The sequence below is a fragment of the Palaemon carinicauda genome, chromosome 16 (assembly GCF_036898095.1).
Source record: "Palaemon carinicauda isolate YSFRI2023 chromosome 16, ASM3689809v2, whole genome shotgun sequence".
In the NCBI taxonomy this organism is placed as follows: Eukaryota; Metazoa; Arthropoda; class Malacostraca; order Decapoda; family Palaemonidae; genus Palaemon; species Palaemon carinicauda.
The window spans coordinates 19,728,823-19,751,594 of record NC_090740.1 but is presented as its reverse complement, the minus strand read 5'-3'; the positions used below and the strand labels follow the sequence as shown (position 1 = coordinate 19,751,594).

At 49.8% G+C, this 22,772-nt stretch overlaps 1 protein-coding gene across 1 annotated transcript in view; it reads right to left on the bottom strand.

Moving 5' to 3' along the window:
* LOC137655683 (centromere protein X-like) overlaps window positions 1-22,772 on the bottom strand; it is a 65,410-nt gene that overhangs the window by 30,335 nt on the left and 12,303 nt on the right. The window contains exon 2 of the mRNA XM_068389642.1: window positions 3,586-3,669. Within this exon, the coding sequence (XP_068245743.1) occupies window positions 3,586-3,669 (84 nt within the window). The remainder of the gene's footprint in view (window positions 1-3,585; window positions 3,670-22,772) is intronic.

Here is a 22,772-nt window from a genome sequence, read left to right as displayed (position 1 = left end):
CCCCCTCCTGGTGCCGAGGGAAGACTACCGCCCCACTGGACTCACCTGAGGACGGAAAGGCCTCGTCCACGGGAGAAGGAGAGAGTACTCGTCCAGGAGAGGGGACCCTCGAGACCGACCTCTTGGGAACCAACTTCGCCCTGGGGGAAGTCACCACGAAGTCCACTCCTCTCTTTCTCTTCAGCGTAGGAGAGACAGCCGCTGGTTTGTTACCCTGGCCGGCGAGTGCTGGTTTCATAACCCTCACTGACGCCCGTGCCAGCGGACCAAACCAAGTCTGCTGCTCCAAGGACACAGAGTCCGAAATCCTCGCTAAGGTGAAAGGGATCGGGCGATCCTTTGGAGTGGACACGACGGTACCTGCCTGAAAAGAAGGTGGGGAAGAATGCTGTACTGACCTGTCTTCGTCCTGCACTACCAACCTGTGCTTGGATGGAGGTGATCCCGAGTGCCGTCTAGGAGCACGCGTCCCTGCTGCTACCACCGGCTGTGGAATTCGCCGCGAACTATGGTCGCGCGGGAGTGCGGGCGAGCGATCGCGCGGGCGCGCAGGTGGATGATTGCGCGGGCGCGCAGGTGGATGATTGCGCGGGCGCGCAGGCGAGTGGGCGTGAGGGTGGGCAGGTAAATGAACACGTGCCCGAGGCGACGAACGCAAGCGATGGCGCGACGGCGAGGGATCGTGCTGCCGCGTAGGTGAAGAAGATCGCTGGCGATGTAGATCCACAGGCGATCGATGACGAGCTGTGGTATGTCGACGCACTGATGTGCGATGGTGAGCAGCATGCGCGGGTGAATGACCGCGTAATGGTAAGCGATGGCGAGCAGCATGTGTAGGTGAATGATCGCGTGATAGGGTGCGATGGTGATCAGCATCAGCAAGAGGGCGATCGTTCAGGGTTGTGCGATGAGGAGCAGCATGTGTAAGCGGGCGATCATGCAGGGTTGTGCGATGAGGAGCAGCATGCGTAAGCGGGCGATCGTGCAGGGTTGTGCGATGGCGAGCAGCATGCGCAGGTGAATAATCGCGTGAAAGGGTGCGATGGTGATCAGCATCCGCAGGAGGGCGATCGTTCAGGGTTGTGCGATGAGGAGCAGCATGCGTAAGCGGGCGATCGTGCAGGGTTGTGCGATGGCGAGCAGCATGCGCAGGTGAATGATCGCGTGAAAGGGTGCGATGGTGATCAGCATCCGCAGGAGGGCAATCGTTCAGGGTTGTGCGATGAGGAGCAGCATGCGTAAGCGGGCGATCGTGCAGGGTTGTGCGATGGCGAGCAGCATGCGCAGGTGAATGATCGCGTGAAAGGGTGCGATGGTGATCAGCATCCGCAGGAGGGCGATCGTTCAGGGTTGTGCGATGAGGAGCAGCATGCGTAAGCGGGCGATCATGCAGGGTCGTGCGATGGCGAGCAGCATGTGTAGGTGATCGCTGGCGAGCAGAAGGTCGACGCGTGTCCTGTGAGAGGACAGGTGGTGCGGCGCGTTCACGAGCAGGAACGGGAAGATCGCTGGCGCGTTGGCGAACATGTGTTTCTGACACACGCGCAGCACGATGTTGCGTAGCCACAGGACCAGGTGGATGGTGAGCAGGGAGTTCAGCAGGAACTAAAGGGTGGTCAGAGACCGCAGGGCGATGGTCCTCAAATGAGCGCTAACGCTCGGAAGAGAGCTGACGAGCAGGAGAGCGCTGGCGAGGGGGGCGAACATCAGGAGAGAGCCGACGAGCAGGAGAGTCTTGGCGAGCAGGAGATCGTCGACGAGCAGGAGATCGCTGGCGAGCAGGAGAGCCCTTGTGCGCTAGCCCTGCTCGCGTAAGGGAAGAATCCCTTAGCCCCGAAGGGACCATTGCCCGTCGGGTGACGAGTTCTCCAGAAGGCGAAGATCCGGCAAGAGATGGTGAGCGGTCTGCAGAGAGGTTCAAGGAGGGCGGAGCAGTCGGTTGAGGCTGACGAGGAGAGTCCCCCCCGGAGTACGAAGACCCAAAAAGGCGCCTCTTAGTCCCCCTGTAAGGGGAAGGGAGGCCCTTGTGGCGTAGAGGGCGGTGAGCCTTACGGCGGAGGCGGCCTCGGGGGAGATCGTCGGGACCATCGGTCCTCCGAAGGGGAGTCTCCGTCAAAACACTTCCCTCAGAAGGAAGCTGGGCAGCAGTCGAGACCGAAGGACTCACTTCCCCCTTCGAAGGATGCACGGAAGGAGGAGGAGAGCCTTGAGCACCATCACCAGCAACAGCACCTGCGTCGGAAGGCCCAGCCACGTCGGAGGCCTCTGTCACCACGACGTCGACAATAGACAGAGGGTCTACCTCCGCTACCACCGGCGACTGTTTAACAGCGGCCCCCAACGAGACAAGGTTAATAAGAGCGACCCTGGAGGGCAAGCCCTTAAGCCCCAGGGACGACCAAATCTGTAAAAAATCATCACTGGATAAGGCATTATTATCAATAACCTCCCCCGGAGGAGGAGGGGGAACCGCCTCGCTATGGGAGGCGACGCCCTCTCCCCCAACCGAAGGTAGGGAAACAGAACAAGGGCCTGCGCTCCCACTCGGACGACTCTCCTTAGGAGGCGGACGAGGGGGAGCTTCGCAGGAGGTTTGGGCGGTGGAAGAAGAGTCCCGAGAACCTTCCTCCTTCAAGGCTAACCCCGGAGGAGAACGGTCCCTCTTGGACTTCTTCTTAAGCCGACGGCCAAACCTCTCTCACAGGGAGGCAGACCACTCCCTGCACTCACGGCACATGTTGTCCTGGTCGCACCGTCGGCCCCGACATTGAGGGCAGAGGGTGTGAGAATCCGTAATAACGTCCGACATGAAAGTCCCACAAGGACGGCCGGCAACTCCAGGGCATGTACGCATAGTAAATAAAAGAAAATAACTGAAGGTCAACTTCCAACCAATCACACAAGCTGAAAAGAAAAAGCAGAAAATTAAAGGCTGTCACGAAGGCGATGAACAGACACGTCTGATCACCGCCGAGCCAAAAGTGAAGTGAAGCAAGTCACCGGTGTGTGGAGGGGGGAGGGATAGCAAGCTACCCTTCCCCACCCCCCGCTAACTAGCGGGGGGTAATTAACCCTCGTTAAAAACTATTGGCTCGTCATTTCAGCTGCGCTAAAAGTAATACCCTTTGTAAATAGCGTGGTTTGTATTTCGGTTACGGAACAACTAAAGATTAAAAAAACTAGATGTGGACGCTGGACAGTACGTTGTCTGTGCTTGTCGGTAGCCGAAGTCAATGGAGGTTGCTCTACCTGATATTTGGGTGGTGCTTCCCCACTACCTAGTGACCAACAATGTTTACAGCTGATTAAAGCTTCACTGAATCTATACTCCTATTACAGGTCAATGGTTTGTATTATGTGTAAGAACAAAGTACAGTACTTTTAAAATTTGATATATTACCATCTTAATGGACTGCCACCAGAGCTACCAGGCTAGGTTAGGGTTCTAATTTTTATGACTATGGTCAGGGGATCTGCTGACCATAAGTTTATGTACTGTGGATATAAATTGATGACATTAGGTTAAATAAGAGAAATCTTCTGTACAGTACATGAAAATAAAACATAACAGGAAATCTTTATTACCTCTGTCATCAGCTTTAGAGCATCTGGATTTATCCGTGTTTTTTCATCCTGAAGATGGATTTTCATGGACGCTTCAACGAGTTTCTAAAATAAAGAGGCATACAAAAAATTATTGAAATATCCCAAATTTTCAAAAGTAATTTACTTATATTTTTCCTAAATATACAAACCTGAGTCTTTAAGCTTGTAGAATATATAAAAGCAAAGAAGGAACACAGCAGTTAATATTAACACGAGGTTTCAACATCCCATAATTGCCATGGCTCACTGACAAACCACTTAGATAGCAGGTGGAACCTTTGCAGAGATTGGTGCTGGCAGGAAAGTATGAGTAAATGACTCATGTTTGTATAATTAGGAAAAATACAAATAACTTTTAGAAATTTGTGATTAGTTCCTACATGAATACAAGCCCTCGTCCTTTCGGCAGGAGGAAGTTCCTCTCCAAGTGACTGGAAACTTAGCCTGCAGAATTCAAAACTAAAACATCTGTGATGCTGAAAGAGTAAAGGTTCCATACACCTCATGAACCAGAGGTTAGTCATACCAACAGGTTTACAGCCCATACCAAAAAAACCCTAGTGTCCAGAATGTCTACATCGTAATACTAGATATGTATAAAATGACCTTGAAAATCCATGTGGCTTATATACAGTATAATAAAGGTTATGCCTGATTACACCACAATCCCCTTCATAAGGAGTGTGGGGGATGACTCCTTTATGCAAAGCATAGAACAGCTACAAGCTGAGTGGGGCCTATATGCAGACAAAGCGAGTTTAACTGACAGGGATCCTTGATGCTGTGCCCTGAATACTGTAAAGGTGAAAATAAAAGAAACAAAAGGGCCAGTCCCTTCTTCACTTTCACGCCAGACTAACACAAAACCTCTGTTCTCGACCCTCTGCGAATGTCCTAAGAGGAGCATAGGCAGCTATACTACCAGCTGTGCAGCTACGACAGGACCTAGCGAGATCAAGTCTAGAGGCCTGCGGGTTGATTCCTGAGGGGTAAGAACAGAAAGGGTCATTTTATCATTCTGAATGCCACCTAGAGGTACCCACAACAGAGATATGCTTTCTGGTTGTTAAGGTCAAAGCAATTCCTCTAACATCCTCTGCTTTAACTTGGTTCCCCATTAGAGAGATGACAAGTTTGTAAGGGTGCCCTGCCCTTATCCAGGAAAATTTAATTCTGGTCACCTTCTTGCCCTTCCTGGTCCTTTCAATAACGACGTTAAGCAATGGGGAATAAGTATGTGTAAACAACCTTGAAGCACCTCAAGTTCCCATAGCACAAGTATAACTGATCAAGATCACAGTTTACTTATTCCAGGCTTGCAATCTGGAAGAAGGTAACCTGGATACAAAAATCGACTGACATTGGTTTCTAAACTGCGAACCCGGGTAAAAAAAATCATGTTTGCCTCTATGTTCTGTAATAAGGGATGTGAGAGAAAGCCTATGTCACCAGCTGAGGGCTGAGAATAAAAGAAGACCATTCTGAGGGCGAGGTTCTTGATGGTAGTCAACTGCAACGGCTCATATGAGGACCTCTAAGGGAACAGAGGACCTAGATCATGTTCCAGGGCAGTAGTCTTCCCTTGAAAAAGGTACAGGCATGCTTGTGCAAAACTAAATAACTAAATGGGCGAGAAGCGTCCTAGTGAGGACAAACCTTCACACTAACAATCTGGATCACGGCCTGGCAATCAAGTCTCATTACTGGCTCTGAGCAGATAAATATCAATTTCCCAAATTCAGGCACGTGAGCAATACCCTTCCACCACTCGTTCTGTCATGTTTTTCGTCCCCCCAAGGAACGGTATCAGCTCATATAAAAATCGAATGAGGACTCCAAGGAGAAATGTCTCTCTTCTCCTGTGCCAATCATGAAAAATGACCTCTTTGGATGGTACAAAGTAGTGGGCGACTCCTGGAGACCCCTGATATGCAACCAAAAATCGTTTACTTTTGAAAGGGCATATCTGAGAACTTCCTTGAGAGAAGTTAAAGGAAATCGGGCTATCCGTAGAAAATCCAGGCATAGTAGGTCCAATTGACTGGTCTTTTTAGTCACCATCAGTAAAGCAAAAGGTCTGGGTATCTTTTCTATATGAGGCCATTCCAGGGCTATAAATTTCTTGTTAAGATAATGAGTGATTCTAACTTGTCAACCCACATCTACAATGAATAAAAACTGAAAGCCTAAATGAGACATGGTTGTACCAAGAATGTAGAAGGTGGTTCTCAAGTGCCATTTCTGGACTGGCAGTACAATAGAAACAGAATGTAATACTGGAAGCTTGCAGTTTATGAGGATGCATTTATGTAGACTACCAACAATGCCAACAAGTTGCAATAACAATCGCTAGCCTAGGAAAGCATAGACGACCCAATGTGGAGCCATGTCTCAGTATCATCCCACTATCCCACTTAGTAATTCGGCAGAATGATTGTTCCACTTGGAACGCTGCAGTTGTGAAGGTGCTCATATCAATCACAGCAGAATCAAAAATTCCCAATGCCCACCGTACAAGATGTATTAAAATCAATAGCGTCCTTGTGGGGTTATCTCTCGATTGTCATTTTCAGTGAAAAGTTTCAAGGACACGTGTGTGAAAAAACCATGAGCCGCTATGTGCTCCCACACGTTGAGGTGCCACCAATGATCCTAGTTTGGCTGCTGGGCTGATATCTGAAGTGCTAGATGAAAGCTCACCCCCCCCCCATCCAATCCTTACTTCAGTGTAACCGTGAACCAAACAGTTTCAGAGGCTAAACTCAAGGAGCTGAATCCTTCAGCAGCTTGGCTCCATCCAGCCCTATTCCATGTCTCTTTTGAGAAAACCCCTATTGTGCATGGGACTCCTAGAGATGCCACTGCCCCTGCAACCAACATTATTGCATTTATTAAATTACACACACCTGGAGGCTTCGTTTGTTCAGAAACAAATTTTCATAAAAGCTACAAGAACTAGCAAATTTTTATTCAAATGTGCTTATGCTTGTAGAAGGACTGTTGAAAGGAGCACGGAGCCACCATCTCCCACAGGGGTGGTAGGCAATTCAAAGACAGGAAAATTCCCCCTCGGGAAGTATATCTATCCTAGATACCGGTATGTGACAATTTATCTGGGCGAAGGCCTAATTTCTCATATTTGCCCTGATGTCAAAACCCAACAAGGTGAGAGAGATACATTCAGAGAAAAAGAAAGAAACTTCTTCAGTTCCGCTACCATTAGCCAAAGGGCTAAATGTTTCAAAGCCCACACCTGTTGACGAAAGTCCATGTTGACAACCGATAGAAGGCTTTGGTTTAAACTTGCATATCCATAGATCGACATTTCAGACCACACTGTTTGCCCTGATGAATCGGGGATGTTTCTTGGAGGCAGGATGCACATAAAACTCTAGCCAGCCTCATACAGTTAATTGTCATCCTAAAGTCCAAGGGCCTGGTAGCTTGTTTTCTCATGGCTGCGTTTAAAAATTGAACCAAGTCAGAACAAGAAAACTTGATATAGGTGGCGAGTTTATGAGTAGTCTCCAGCTTCGAGGTTTTCTCTGCAAATTTATTGATTGGTCTCTAGCCTCTTGTGGTTTTCTCTGAGTGAAAAAGTTGTAAAAAACAAGGAGATCCATTGTAAACACTGGGGAGCGCCTCTCTAACCCAGCTTGGACCAAGAATGTTGTTGCTATCTGAAGACAGGATATTGATGTAGATAGTGAACAAATCAAAGGAGGAGGGGAAAGAGCTGATGAACGAGATGATCGCGAAGCACAGAATATAGATAGTTTCAACATGTTATACCCCTTCTCCTCCAACTTTGTCAGCATTCTCCAACAGGGGATGTCGTGGGAAACTCTCTGGCCCCTCCAAAAACAAGATTACATGTACTGGCTTTGTCAGAGCTTTTGAGCCTATTTGTTCCTGTTACTCTATATAGGGTAGACTGGGGGAAGTGAAGGTCATTCTTCAGAGAGGATTCGCAAGCCTACATCAAAGTGACAAATTTGTAGATAATTTGTATTTTTCCTAACTATACAAACCTTAGCTATTTATTTGGGGTTATACTTTTGGCAGAGCTGAAATGACGAGCCAATAAAATTTAGCGAGGGTTAACTACCCACACTGCTAGTTAGCGGGGGTAGGGGGGGGCAGCTTGCTACCACTCCCGTTCACACACCTGTGATTTAGTCACTTTGCTTAGAGGTAAGACTTCAAGGGGGATAGGGATGGCGGGCAAGTTTGTATAAATAGCTAAGGTTTATATAGTTAGGAAAAATACAAATTATCTACGAATTTGTCATTTGTTCCGTAACTGGAATACAAACCATGCTATTTATTAGGGGTGACTCACCCATTAGGAAGGGTGAACCTCCCTGCCAATCTGGCTTTTGGCTTCACCCAGGGGGCTCCTTATCTGAATATGTTAGTACTCAAAAATAAGGAGTCATTGCCCTTGCTAAAACCTTGCAACGCAAGGTCCGCGGACTACGCAAGCTGCTGAGACATGCAGAAGTGTGACTGTCTAGGTAAAGTTATTCTAAATCTATGTATGAAAAATGTTATTTTCATTAGTAAAATAAATTTTTGAATATACTTACCCGGTGATCATATAGCTGTCAGCTCTGCTGCCCGACAGAAAAACCTAAGGACAAAATACGCCAGCGATCGCTATACAGGTGGGGGTGTACATCAACAGCGCCATCTGTCGAGCAGGTACTCAAGTACTCCATGTCAACACAGAACCAATTTTCTCCTCTGCCCACTGGGTCTCTATTGGGGAGGAAGGGAGGGTCCTTTAATTTATGATCACCGGGTAAGTATATTCAAAAATTTATTTTACTAATGAAAATAACATTTTTCAATATTAAACTTAGCCGGTGATCATATAGCTGATTCACACCCAGGGGGGTGGGTAGAGACCAGCATTATGTGTTACATTAAGAGCTAAGTATTTTGTATTTCATTTTAGCAGTTATTCAAAATAACAAACATAAAATCAATAAGTACCTGGTAAGGAAGTCGACTTGAACAATTACTCTGCCTTTTTAAGTACGTCTTCCTTACTGAGCCTCGCGATCCTCATAGGATGCTGAGCGACTCCTAGGAGCTGAAGTATGAAGGGTTGCAACCCATACTAAAGGACCTCATCAAAACCTCTAATCTAGGCGCTTCTCAAGAAATGACTTTGACCACCCGCCAAATCAAGTAGGATGCGAAAGGCTTCTTAGCCTTCCGGACAACCCAAAAACAATAATAAAACATTTCAAGAGAAAGATTAAAAAGGTTATGGAATTAGGGAATTGTAGTGGTTGAGCCCTCACCCACTACTGCACTCGTTGCTACGAATGGTCCCAGAGTGTAGCAGTTCTCGTAAAGAGACTGGACATTCTTAAGATAAAAAGACGCGAACACTGATTTGCTTTTCCAATAGGTTGCGTCGATTATACTTTGCAGAGATCTATTTTGTTTAAAGGCCACGGAAGTTGCGACAGCTCTAACTTCGTGTGTCCTTACCTTCAGCAAAGCTTGGTCTTCCTCATTCAGATGGGAATGAGCTTCTCGTAATAACAGTCTGATAAAATAGGATAAAGCATTCTTTGACATAGGCAAAGATGGATTCTTAACTGAACACCATAAAGCTTCAGACGGGCCTCGTAAAGGTTTTTAAATAGAACTCAAGAGCTCTTACAGGACATAAGACTCTTTCTAGTTCATTTCCAACCATGCGATAAGTTTGGAATATCGAACGATATTGGTCAAGGCCGAGAAGGCAGCTCGTGTTTGGCTAGAAAACCAAGTTGTAGAACATGTAGCCGTTTCGGATGAGAATCCGATGTTCTTGCTGAAGGCATGAATCTCACTGACTCTTTTAGCTGTGGCTAAGCATATCAGGAAAAGAGTCTTTAAGGTGAGATCTTTCAGGGAGGCTGATTGTTGCGGTTCGAACCTGTCTGACATAAGGAATCTTAGTACCACGTCTAAATTCCAACCAGGTGTAACCAAACGACCCTCCTTCGTGGTCTCAAAAGACTTAAGGAGGTCCTGTAGATCTTTATTGTTGGAAAGATCTAAGCCTCTGTGACGGAAGACTGATGCCAACATGCTTCTGTAACCCTTGATAGTGGGAGCTGAAAGAGATCGTTCTTTCCTCAGATATAAGAGAAAGTCAGCTATTTGAGTTACAGAGGTACTGGTCGAGGATACGGATACTGACTTGCACCAGTTTCGGAAGATTTCCCACTTCGATTGGTAGACTCTAAGGGTGGATGTTCTCCTTGCTCTAGCAATCGCTCTGGCTGCCTCCTTCGAAAAGTCTCTAGCTCTCGAGAGTCTTTCGATAGTCTGAAGGCAGTCAGACGAAGAGCGTGGAGGCCTTGGTGTACCTTCTTTACGCGTGGCTGACGTAGAAGGTCCACCCTTAGGGAAAGAGTTCTAGGAACGTCTACTAGCCATCGAAGTACCTCGGTGAGCCATTCTCTCGCGGGCCAGAGGGAAGCAACTAGCGTCAACCTTGTCCCTTCGTGAGAGGCGAACTTCTGCAGTACCTTGTTGACAATCTTGAACGGAGGGAATGCATATAGATCTAGATGTGACCAATCTAGTAGAAAGGCATCTATATGAACTGCTGCTGGGTCCGGGATTGGTGAGCAAAATATTGGGAGCCTCTTGGTCATCGAGGTTGCGAAGAGATCTATGGTTGGCTGGCCCTAGGTGGCCCAAAGTCTCTTGCATACATCCTTGTGGAGGGTCCATTCTGTTGGAATTATTTGTCCCTTCCGACTGAGACAATCTGCCATGACATTCAAGTTGCCTTGGATGAACCTCGTTACTATTGAAATGTCTAGACCTTTTGACCAGGTGAGGAGGTCCCTTGCGATCTCGTACAATGTCAGAGAGTAGGTCCCTCCTTGCTTGGAGATGTACGCCAAAGCCGTGGTGTTGTCCGAGTTCACCTCCACCACTTTGCCTTGAAGGAGAGACCTGAAGCTTTTCCAGGTCAGACGTACTGCCAGTAGCTCCTTGCAGTTGAAATGAATTGTCCTTTGACTCGAGTTCCATAATCCCGAGCATTCCCTACCGTCTAATGTCGCACCCCAGCCTACGTCCGATGCGTCCGAGAAGAGAACGTGGTTGGTAGTCTGAACAGTCAGGGGAAGACCCTCTCTAAGGTTAATATAGTCCTTTCACCAAGTCAGACAAGACTTTAACTTTCCGGAAACCGGGATCGAGACCGCTTCTAGCGTCTTGTCCTTTTCCAGTGAAAAGCTAGATGGTATAGAAGAGGACGGAGGTGTAGTCTTCCTAGTGACACAAATTGATCCACGGATGACAGTGTCCCTACCAGACTCATCCACAGCCTGACTGGGCAGCGTTCCTTCTTCAGCATCTTCTGGATGGATAGCAGGGCTGGGGGCTGATCGTCTTGTTCAGCAACGTCCTCATCAGAGGGTTCCTCATCCGAAACTGATGAGGAAACGGCAACGGAGTGGGCAACGTCTGACTCGCTGAATCCGGTCGCACTGGTGGATGCGTGACGGAGCCGGACGCAATATCATGGCACTGCTGCACAGTCTGTGAACTGTCAACAACCATGGGTGCGCGAGGAAGTACAGCGTCAACCCGAAACTGTCTAGACTGCTGGGTTGTGCAGTCAACACCCTACCGGGTTGCTGAGGTTGACGCACTGCGTCACAACAAGTCACCTCTGCTGGTTGTTGAACGTCTTCCTAGTGACACACTGAACGTCAACAACCACCTCCGAGCGTCGCTTAACGTCAACGTGCGACTGGCAACCCACACTGGGTCGCATCGGTGGAGGAACCACCTCAACTGGCAGACGCGAGTAGGATACCTCAGCGCAACAGGGCGCACAACCAACCGGTTGGAAGGTTGTTGGCCAGAAGGTTCTTCTCCGCATTTAAGTCCTCTATCAAGGACACAAGCTTGGACTGCATGTCTTGCAGCAAAGCCCATTAAGGGTCTACGGGAGCAGGTGTGGCAACAGACGGGGTTAGCGACTGAGGCGGAACCATTTACCATCCCTGGAAGCCTTGTTATGTGTGACATAATAGTACAGCAAAACTTCAAAGGCTCGACAAAAGTTGAGAAGTTGACCTGTAAACAACTTGGAGCATCTCCTGGCAAGGCGCCAGGGCGAGTCTACCAGAATTGAGAAGTCTATTTGGGCAGAGGCATGAACTTCCAAGCCGAGAACTTCTCTCGTGTCCTATCAGACTCTCGCTCTATAAGCCAGTTTAAAAGAAGGGAAATCAAAGGCTGTATCCCTAAAACTCCTCCTGGTGCAAAAACCAGTCGCCTAGCCAACGTAACGCTCTCTAGGAGAGCGAGAGAGCACTAGCTTAACAACAACGGTTTCGAAGTAGCTAGGCCTAGTGTAAGTTCTGACGTTTAGGCGAACGAGGAGCAGCAGTTACAAGATCCGGACGAAGATCCTTAAAAAATCATCATGATTTAATTAAAGTCCATAGGAGGCTAAGCAGCTTAAGGCTCCTCTCCAAATGACAGAGTCCTCAAAGGAATATCAGTAGGAGGGAGAACAGCACTTTCTCATCTACAGGAACCTTGCCCGATAAAAGCTAGGTTATCTCAGTGAGTCTCTCACTGGTGCATTAGTAGCAGACCAGAATGCAACGTCATGTAACTGCTTGACAGCCTGTGAACTGTCAACAACTGAACTGTCAACCACAACAGGTGCGTGAGGACATACAGCACTGGTGCATTAGTAGCAGACCAGAAGGCAACGTCATGTAACTGCTTGATAGACTGTGAACTGTCAACAACTGAACTGTCAACCACAACAGGTGCGTGAGGACATACAGTGTTCACTCGAGACTGCTTTGACTGTCTATACTGAGCAGTCAAAACAACTCTAGAATGCGGAGGTTGACGCACAGCGTCAAAACAAAGCAACTTAACTCCACCCTCCTGTTGTTGTGGTAACTCGCGAACGTCAACGGAGGGTAGCGTGCGTCTGTGAACGTCAACGTGCGGCTGGCAGGGTACACTGCGCATGGGTGGTGGAACTCTCACAGGCGGAGTGCGGGAGCAGGTAGCGTCAGCGTCTACTGTACGCACAACCTTGGTTGGTTGTAGGCTAACGGGTGCAGCGTCAACCTTCTCCGCACGATACTCCTGCATAAAAGATGCTAACTGTGTCTGCATAGACTGTAGCAAAGACCACTTAGGGTCTACAGTAGCAGGTGCGGCAACAGACGGTGTTACTGCCTGTTGCGGTACCGCTTTGCCTCTCTTAGGAGGTGAGCAGTCGTCGGAAGACTGCAGCGAGTCCGAACTGACCCAGTGGCTACAACTGGGCCGTTGGACTTGCGCGGAAGGGACCGACTTGCGCTTAATAAGCTGCGAGACCTTGGTCCATGGTTTCTTACGAGAAACCTCTTCCGCAGACGAGAAGTAAATGGGCTCTCTCGTCTTTGTGTGGGTGGGGTGATCTTGGGTAGATACGCCCGAAACCACGGAGGGAAACGTCTGTTCGTTGATCAAGGCCTGACGAACCCATAAGTCGTTCGACATTACTTCTCCCCTGGGCTTGGGAGCTTGCAAGAGGTCCCGGACTAGGTGAACGACAGGCACGAACAGACGAACCCTCGGACGCAACACTGTAACACTTTGCGCATATCACTTTATCACTTCGATTTTCTGTTTTGCACTTATTTCACTGAAATCGAAACTTTTACTGATTTCTACCTGAAACACGCAATTCTACCCTTCATTAAAAGGTAGTAATTGCGAAAACAGTCGTATAATGCAGCTCATTAATACTAGCAAAAACAGAAAACATATAAAGATAAAGAATTCAGTGGCTGGGAAAGAGACTAAACACTAGTTCAAATAACGGATTTTGAGCGAAGCGAAAAATGACAAATTCGAAGATAATTTGTATTTTTCCTAACCATACAAACCTTAGCTATTTACAAAGGGTTATTACTTTTAGCGTAGCTGAAATGGCGAGCCATTAGAATTTAACGAGGGTGTATTACCCCCGCGCTAGTTAGCGGGGGGGTAGGGGAGTGGTAGCTAGCTACCCCTCCTCCCCCTCACACACAGGTGAATACTCACTTTCACTTAGAGGTAGGACTTGTCTTGGGGGACAGGGCTGGCGGGCAAATATGTGTAAATAGCTAAGGTTTGTATGGTTAGGAAAAATACAAATTATCTTCGAATTTGTCATTTGTTCCGTAACCGAAATACAAACCACGCTATTTACAAAGGGTGACTTATCCCTTAGGAAGGGTGGAAAGTCCCCAGCCATACTGGCTTTGGCTTTACCCGGGGACTCAGAATCCGAGTGAGTCGCACTCGAGAAAAGGAGTCCCTGCACCTCACAAGTTCCTTGCACCGCAAGGAACCATGTGGCCTACGTAAGCTTGTGTGTGAAGGAAGAAGTGTGACCCGTCTTAGGCAGTTGACCTGGAGTTCCAGAAGGAACTCTGGGTTAAGACGTTCCCAATACCACCTCGTCAGGGTATGGGGGACGCGACAGTATTGACTCAATACTCGGAACACAAGGAAGCATGGTTTACCTGCAGAGGTTCGAGGTCAGCTATGCAGAGACCAGGATGCTGCTTCCCCGTAGAGGGGATGATGAAGAAAGAAGTAAGGGCCAGACATACTTCTTTCGTTCATGCAGACTAAAACCTGATAACAATGCCCTCAACCTTCTGCTACCTGTCCAAAAAGGAGCCTGAGGTTAGACCAGCTGTTGTGTAGCCACCACAGAGCGATAGAAAACGTATCGAGACTCCTGTGGGTCACGCCCTGCAGGAAGCGGGCTGCGAAGGTCATCAGACGCTTCCAGACTCCAGCTTGTAGCACCTGCGTCACAGAGTAGAATTACTCGAAGGCGAGGGACGTTGCGATGTATTTAACATCGTGCTGTAGGGCGACGTGACGGGGGAGGGTCTGAAGACAGGTCGAGATGAATGTCCTTGAGTCCGGGCTGAAGAGGTATACTGGTGACTCTCCCCCCATGTCCTCCTTGTGTTCCCAAATCGGCTGCAACTGAGGCCAAACTGCAGCTGTTCCCAGCGCTAACCTCTCGATTCCTGTACTGGCAAGAAAGAGAAGGTCTTGGGACATCAGACACAGAATGGAGACTCAAAATCTTGAATGAATCGGACCGAAGGGTCGGGACCCTCAGATTCTGAGTCTAGCCAACAACTCAGGAGCGAGCCTGAATGTTGCCTTCCCCTCTTCCTTAGAAAGGGGGGGAGTAGTAAGAGACCAAGAAGATTGCTTACACACTGGCCGTGGCCAGAGTGAGCAGAAGACCCAGGGCGGAATACAATCCGAGGCCTGTCGTAAAAGGGTCTTGAGAAGATCTCTTAAAGGACTAAAAGTCCGAGCCATGCTCCAAGTTGGAGGTCTTCCTCCGACTAGGGCAGGGACGATCGTAGCTTCGCATGAGCGAGGATAGATCCAGCGGGCAGGAAAAAGTTATTCCTTTAAGCCTGAAGGTCAGGGAAAGGCTGAGCGACAGGCTTCATTGCCAAGAGCAGAAAGGAGTTTCCTCCCGCCGAAAGGCAATAAGACCGTTATTGCTGGAGAAGAGGCCTCACGGGAAGAGGTATATCTCCCACGGCACCAACCACCTTAGACTCTTCACTTTGCCTGGGAGACCCCTGTGGATGACTATCGCAGATGACGCGACCTCCGTACCGCGACTGTAGCGGGTTGTCTCTTCTAGAGGAGGAAGCGTAGTGTCTCCAGGCATGAAGCCGAAGCGACGCCCCGGTTCGGGAGAGATGTCGCAGTGTGGTTGCTTGAGTAGTCTGCGCCGTGGGAGAAGCTCTCCCGGGAGTTCCGTCAGGGGAAGCAGAGTGTCCAGAAACCGTTCTGCACATAGTCCCAGTGGAGCTCTCCCATTGAAAGGTTGACAGACAACCTGGTTTTGTTGAGACCCATTGTCCGCAGACAAAAAGGAGGGAAGACGCAGGCGTCGAAGTTCTCCCACCATCACCGGAATGCATCTTGCCAGAGTCTCGGGGTCTGAGACTGGGGGGAAAACTAGCGAAAGCTTGAGGTTCCAAGCTGTCGCGATCAGGTCCCCCAGACCAGCACTTGCTGGTTACCCAAGGTCAAAGACCCCTAGGTACACTCTCTCTATGAGGCTCTGCTCGGATAGTCTGAGAGACACATTCCCCTGCCTGGAATGAGAGAGCCGATGGTGGAATTGAGAGAATCTCAATCATCCCGATATCTCTACTGCAAGATGTGAAGGTGTGAAAATGCGTCCCCTGCTGGTTAGCATGAAGTCGACACGCAACGGGGCGACTTGGCAGGAGCGGTAGGATCTGAAGAGGGGCCAGACTAAGGCCCTTAAGCCTGCCTGAATGATGGAGAGGTATCCTTCAGGTCTTGACCATAGGCCTGGACCGGAACATGCCCCCCCCCCCCTTTCCTTTGACGAGTCCGAGAACCGCATCAAGAATGTGGGGAAAGGACGAGAATATCCACTACCATCAAGAGGCTCCATAGGTCAACACCCATTGCAGGTTTAATAGTTCCGCTGGTCCCATAGGGCCAGGGAGTCCGGTTAAACATTGCCTGAAGCCACCGGAACTTGGATCGGCCCACATGGAACTTATCCTGAGGCGACCGTTCGGACTATAAACGGGTCAATGAGGAAAGAAGAACTAGGAAACGTTCCAAGGTAGGGCTGAAAACTCTGCTTGACTGAGAACAGGTACTGCGACTCTCCTCAGTCTTGCCACGGTGAACCGAAAGGAAGGCTCGGAGGATGTGGTAACAGAATCTGGCGTCCCCAGGTGGTCACCCATCCAAGTACCGACGTTGCTTAACCTCGCTGGACGGACGAGAAGCGGGGTTTCCAACGTGGTAAGGCGGTTGACTCAATATCATGGCCAGATACTCCAGATGTTGAGGCAGAGGAAGAGAAGGCTCCAAGCAAAATACCATGAGCCCACACTCATGGTCAGCATTCGGAAGCTTTTCCCGGCGCTGAAGAAGGTCGAAACCCGAGCCTACCGGAGTTGACCAGCCCTCCAAACAGCAGAGGAGGCGGAAGTCTGCACCTGAGCGGCCAAGAGGAAGGCAGGGAGAGTTCTCTGGGGAAACAAACCTGCTATGCCACGGCGGGATAGCCACACTGCATCATAAGCAGGAATACTTGCAGTTTAGGCTGAATTCGACGAGCACCCTGGAAGATGGATGGAATGGAAACTGAAAGTACCCGTCCTTCCGATCCAGGGTTAAAGGAGTCCTGTCGCCTCGTTACCAGTCTGATCGATTCTGCTGGTCTACGCTGGCCGAAGTTTGTTCGACAAACTTGATCAGGGCTGAGAGGTCGACTATGGACATCCCCTCTCAGATCCTTCCTTACAAGAAAGGATCGACTGAGGGGGCCAGGGGTGAAGCCGTCGATGATCCTAAGGAAGACCTTCGCCTAAGGTATGGATCATTCTGCCCAACCGGGCAACTCTGCTGATGCTATGGCATAGAGGTTCAGAGACACTGAATTCGCTGACAGAGACGGCAGGCGCGATATCCTTGGCTACTCACAGAGATTGTGCGGGAATGGGCATCGGGAAGCTGTCATTCGGATGAGTAACCTTAAGCATCCTCCCAGCGAAAAAACCTGCAATCCTAGAGTTCGTGAACTCCTTTTAGGACTATGCCCCCCCGGGGGAGTCTCCCGTGCCATCTGTTCCTGACAGGAGGAAACTGCAATTGGACACCTTGTCCCAGTTGTCGTAGCCGATAACTTAGGCCGACGTGGTTGAAAGAAAAGGGAGCTGGAGCCCTGCAGAGTCTGGAAGAAAGCGCCTTGGAGGAGTGAAACCGGAAGTCGATTTACTCCGCACAGCAGATGTTTAAGTCTCTGTCCTTGGGCAAAGACAAAACTCTTCTCAAGGATGGAAGGGTGTCTGAGGTCGTTGACCTCCACAGATGAGACACCCGAAGGAAGCCTTCAGTCAGTGCGTCCAGATGGTACAACATCGAGCTTGTCCGCAAGTAGATACTTAACGACGAAAGGCCAAGGTGCCTGAGCTCGAGAGGAGGAAAGTACCCTTGATCTTCCTGTAGCTTCCTTGAACCAAACCTCGGGCCGTAACCGAGGAGGGAAAGAACCTGGTAAGCTCCCAGAGGAAGAGGTAAGCAGTCACCCCTTGTCCGATGGAGAAATCTTCAACGGAAAGCCCCCCCGCCAAAAATCCTTCCAGGGCGGGAGAAGGAGAGAGTACTCGTGCAGGAGAGGGGACCCTCGAGACCGACCTCTTGGGAACCAACTTCGCCCTGGGGGAAGTCACCACGAAGTCCACTCCTCTCTTTCTCTTCAGCGTAGGAGAGACAGCCGCTGGTTTGTTACCCTGGCCGGTGAGTGCTGGTTTCATAAACCTCATTAACGCCCGTGCCAGCGGATCAAACCATGTCTGCTGCTCCAAGGACACAGAGTCCGAAATCCTCGCTAAGGTGAAAGGGATCGGGCGATCCTTTGGAGAGGACACGACGGTTCCTGCCTGAAAAGAAGGTGGGAAGAATGCTGTACTGACCTGTCTTCGTCCTGCACTCTGTGCTTGGATGGAGGTGATCCCGAGTGCCGCCTAGGAGCACGCGTCCCTGCTGCTACCACCGGCTGTGGAATTCGCCGCGAACTATGGTCGCGCGAGGGCGAACGGTCGCGCGAGGGCGAACGGTCGCGTAAAGGCGAATGGTCGCGCGGGCGCACAGGCGAGTGGTCGCGCGGGCGCGCAGGCGAGCGGTCGCGAGGGCGCGCAGGCGAGCGATCGCGCGGGCGCGCAGGCGAACGATCGCGCGGGCGCGCAGGCGAGCGATCGCGCGGGGCGCGCAGGCGAGCGATCGCGCGGGCGCGCAGGCGAAATGGGCGTGACGGCGAGGGATCGTGCTGCCGCGTAGGTGAAGAAGATCGCTGGCGGTAAGCGATGGCGAGCAGCATGTGTAGGTGAATGATCGCGTGATAGGGTGCGATGGTGATCAGCATCCGCAAGAGGGCGAGCGTTCAGGGTTGTGCGATGAGGAGCAGCATGCGTAAGCGGGCAATCGTGCAGGGTTGTGCGATGGCGAGCAGCATGCGCAGGTGAATGATCGCGTGAAAGGGTGCGATGGTGATCAGCATCCGCAAGAGGGCGATCGTTCAGGGTGGTGCGATGAGGAGCAGCATGCGTAAGCGGGCAATCGTTCAGGGTTGTGCGATGGCGAGCAGCATGCGTAAGCGGGCAATCGTTCAGGGTTGTGCGATGGCGAGCAGCATGCGTAAGCGGGCAATCGTTCAGGGTTGTGCGATGGCGAGCAGCATGCGCAGGTGAATGATCGCGTGAAAGGGTGCGATGGTGATCAGCATCCGCAAGAGGGCGATCGTTCAGGGTTGTGCGATGAGGAGCAGCATGCGTAAGCGGGCAATCGTTCAGGGTTGTGCGATGGCGCGCAATTGAGGGTCGCGCGATGGCGATCAGCATCCGCAGTTGAGGGTCGCGCGATGGCGATCAGCATCCGCAGTTGAGGGTCGCGCGATGGCGATCAGCATCCGCAGTTGAGGGTCGCGCGATGGCGATCAGCATCCGCAGTTGAGGGTCGCGCGATGGCGATCAGCATCCGCAGTTGAGGGTCGCGCGATGGCGATCAGCATCCGCAGTTGAGGGTCGCGCGATGGCGATCAGCATCCGCAGTTGAGGGTCGCGCGATGGCGATCAGCATCCGCAGTTGAGGGTCGCGCGATGGCGATCAGCATCTGCAGTTGAGGGTCGCGCGATGGCGATCAGCATCCGCAGTTGAGCTAGTAGCTGGCGAACCATGTTCCTTCAGAAGTGTTGGAGAACGTTGGCGTGCCAGCTGTAACACACGTGGGCGATCCGGAGATCGCTGGCGAGCTGATGATCGCTGACGAGCTGACGATCGCTGGCGAGCTGATGATCGCTGACGAGCTGATGATCGCTGACGAGCTGATGATCGCTGACGAGCAGAAGGCTACGCGTGGAAGCCTGCGCAAAGAAGAAGAGTCCTTGACCCCGACCTGAACCGAAGTTCTAGATCGCGAGGGCGAACGTGGGCGCACAGGGCACGTAACAGGAACCGCAGGGAAGATCATCTTGAAAGCGCTGACGAACAGGAGAGCGCTGACGAACAGAAGGGCGCGCAGGGAAACCCTGACACGCAAGGGAAGAACCCCCGTGGGGGCAACCCTTTGCCCCGAAGGGATCGTTGTCCGCCGGGAGACTGATGTCCGTCGGAAGACCGCTGTCCGTCGGGAAGACCGTTGTCCGTCGGGAAGACCGTTGTCCGTCGGGAAGACCGTTGTCCGTCGGGAAGACCGTTGCCCGTCGGAAGACGAGATTAGACTGCTGTCCATCTGCACCAAGACGGAAGATCGAGAAAAAGAAGTTGTAGGCAGCAAACGGAGATTCAAAAAGGCGCCTCAAGCACCCTTATAGGGAGATGAGAGGCCCTTACGACGAGGCGGACGGAGGGCCTTACGGCGAGGGAGGCCAACAGCAACAGCAACAGAAGAAACCTCCGAAGAGGAGTCTCTATGAGTGTACTCTCTCGCGAACGAAAGAGAAACACTTCGTGGAAGAGACTGGTCAGCCAGTGACCTAAAAGGGGCAATCCTCCGAAGAGGAGCTCCTGCAGTTGCCCAGCCCCTTGAGCGAAACTGCAGGTGCGACCGCTCAGCACCAAGAGCATAGTCGCACGAAAAAAAGGCAAGAGAAGAACCCCCCAAAAGAGGAAAAGCTCAAGCCTGGACAGGAAAAAACTTCCCTCGGAAGGAAAGTTATCCGCCCAAGGAGGCAAGCCTCCTGACTGTTCTAAAATGAACTGGAGAGCTGTCCGTCGACACGGGAGTACTACCAGTAGGAGACACGCCCCTGACGACAATACAAGGGGGGAGGCAGCAACAGCCGAATCCCCAGGACTCAACCAGACAGCTCACACCGTTGCCATATTACAGAAACGAACTAGATCGGTAACTGTAAAAAAATAAAACAAATAATATTAGTACACATTCATTCCCCCGGGAAGGCTCCGAAGAGGAATCCCGAGGAAAAGGAACAAGAATTACACAACAGGCACGTGCCCTCACAACCACTTACACTCGCGGAAGGAGAGCTGTAACCAAAACAGAATTATAACAATTATAATTATGTAACTATGTAATTTAAAAATGAATGAACACTAAAGAAAAAACGAAAACCCCGAAAGGAATCGTTCTACAAGCTGAAAAATTAACAACTACAATTAGATTCATAAACTAATTGAGACAAAATGTACGGCGTAGCAACCCCACCCACACGGGAAGGAAGCTACAAGGGCGTAGTAAAACATAGTAAAAGGGTGAACGACCTCAAGAGAGAGAGAGAGAGAAAGACCGAAGTCAAACTCGATCGCAACCCATAAAATTAGGCCGTGGTGGCCTAACTGCCGAGGCCTCCACGTAGATATCGTACACTACACACACACATCTGAAAAGGAAACTTACTTATTTCTATACTCAAATATATATACAAACATGAAAACATGTTTACATATATATTGAGTAAAAGAAAAGTAAGCGATTAAGTAAAGACAAAACAGACAATGGCTGCCAAGCGAGGACCAAGACAGAGACGTCTGTCACAGTCCGAGCCAAAAGTGAAAGTGAGTATTCACCTGTGTGTGAGGGGGAGGAGGGGTAGCTAGCTACCACTCCCCTACCCCCCCGCTAACTAGCGCGGGGGTAATACACCCTCGTTAAATTCTAATGGCTCGCCATTTCAGCTACGCTAAAAGTAATAACCCTTTGTAAATAGCGTGGTTTGTATTTCGGTTACGGAACAAATCTATTTTTGGGTGAGATAGCCATGGCGTCCTGATGGAAGGTTCCTTTTTGGTAGCTTCCTTGGGTAAATAACTACTAAGATATTCCCAGAGAATTTAACCACAGGTTATCACAGAATTCTAACTTCTGGAGCGAGTATCCTAAAGGTTTCCCTTTTAAGACATCGTATATCAACAGGGGACGCATGTATTAACGCGCCACATAGCTATCTACACCCCGAACAGAGTTAATGCTTCGGTGTGTAAGGGCTGAGAATAGCTGGGAGCCGTTCCATAGCTAATCTCATTCGTGGCTACTTCTGGTACTCGAGACGTAAACAAACGGGCGCCATTGCTTAAATGACGTCACGACCGTCTTCATCCTGAAGCCAGTTGCTTGCCTATCACCATGATACAGCAGAGCAGGGTGGGACCTAAAAACTGGACGAAGTAGCAGGGAGGGTCCATCAGGACGCCATGGCTATCTCACCCAAAAATAGATTTTTCGCTTCGCTCAAAATCCGTTTTTTGGGCTCAAGCCATGGCGTCCTGATGGAAGAATACCAGAGAATCAATGTATCGTGGTAGATTTTCCCCTATTAGTAAGTGCCAAGGGCATTGACAAAATAGCATAGTAATCTTAGTAAAGAACCGTAGGGAAGAATCTTCCTGCCCCCCTTGGCAGTGAAGTTCCCACGGGCCATGCCGACGTCAAAGTGGTATTGAAGGGCTATTCACCCTGATAGAAGAACTTGAAGAACTTGGAGACGAAGCTGAATGTTTGGCATTCGTATAGGAACACTCTGAAAAGCAGACCAGTGGTGGTTGGACACTGTGTGCTGAGAAGGTTGGTTCATCTCCAGGGTATGAAGAGTAAGTATTCGTATTGGAACATTACAAAATCAGAGTGAATATAAATTAAGAGTTAGTATCTTAATTTCTCCATGAACCATAAGGAAAAAGGGGATAATAAAACTATGACAGGCATGTATTTCATAGTAAGTAGGAGCTGATTGAGACGCATAGGTAATAAAATAGAAATTTTATTTCACAAATGCAGAAATTAAATGAATTGCAGCAATAAGTAAAGTTCATTTACAGTAATTATAATGTACATAGTAATAAAGACTTGCTCTTGAATCTGAAAAGGAATTTCAAATTTATTAGAAGGCACTCGTTCTCGAGGAACGCAAGTCTTTGATTAAAACACATCATGTTCAGGGCATGCGGCACTTGTGTGACAACTATGACATTTCACCTGGGATAAGAACAGTTATAAAAGCACTAAGTGTTTTTGACATCACTATGTATCGCTCGAGGGTCAACATAGGCACCCGAAGAGTTAGAGTCCCAAGTAACTCACT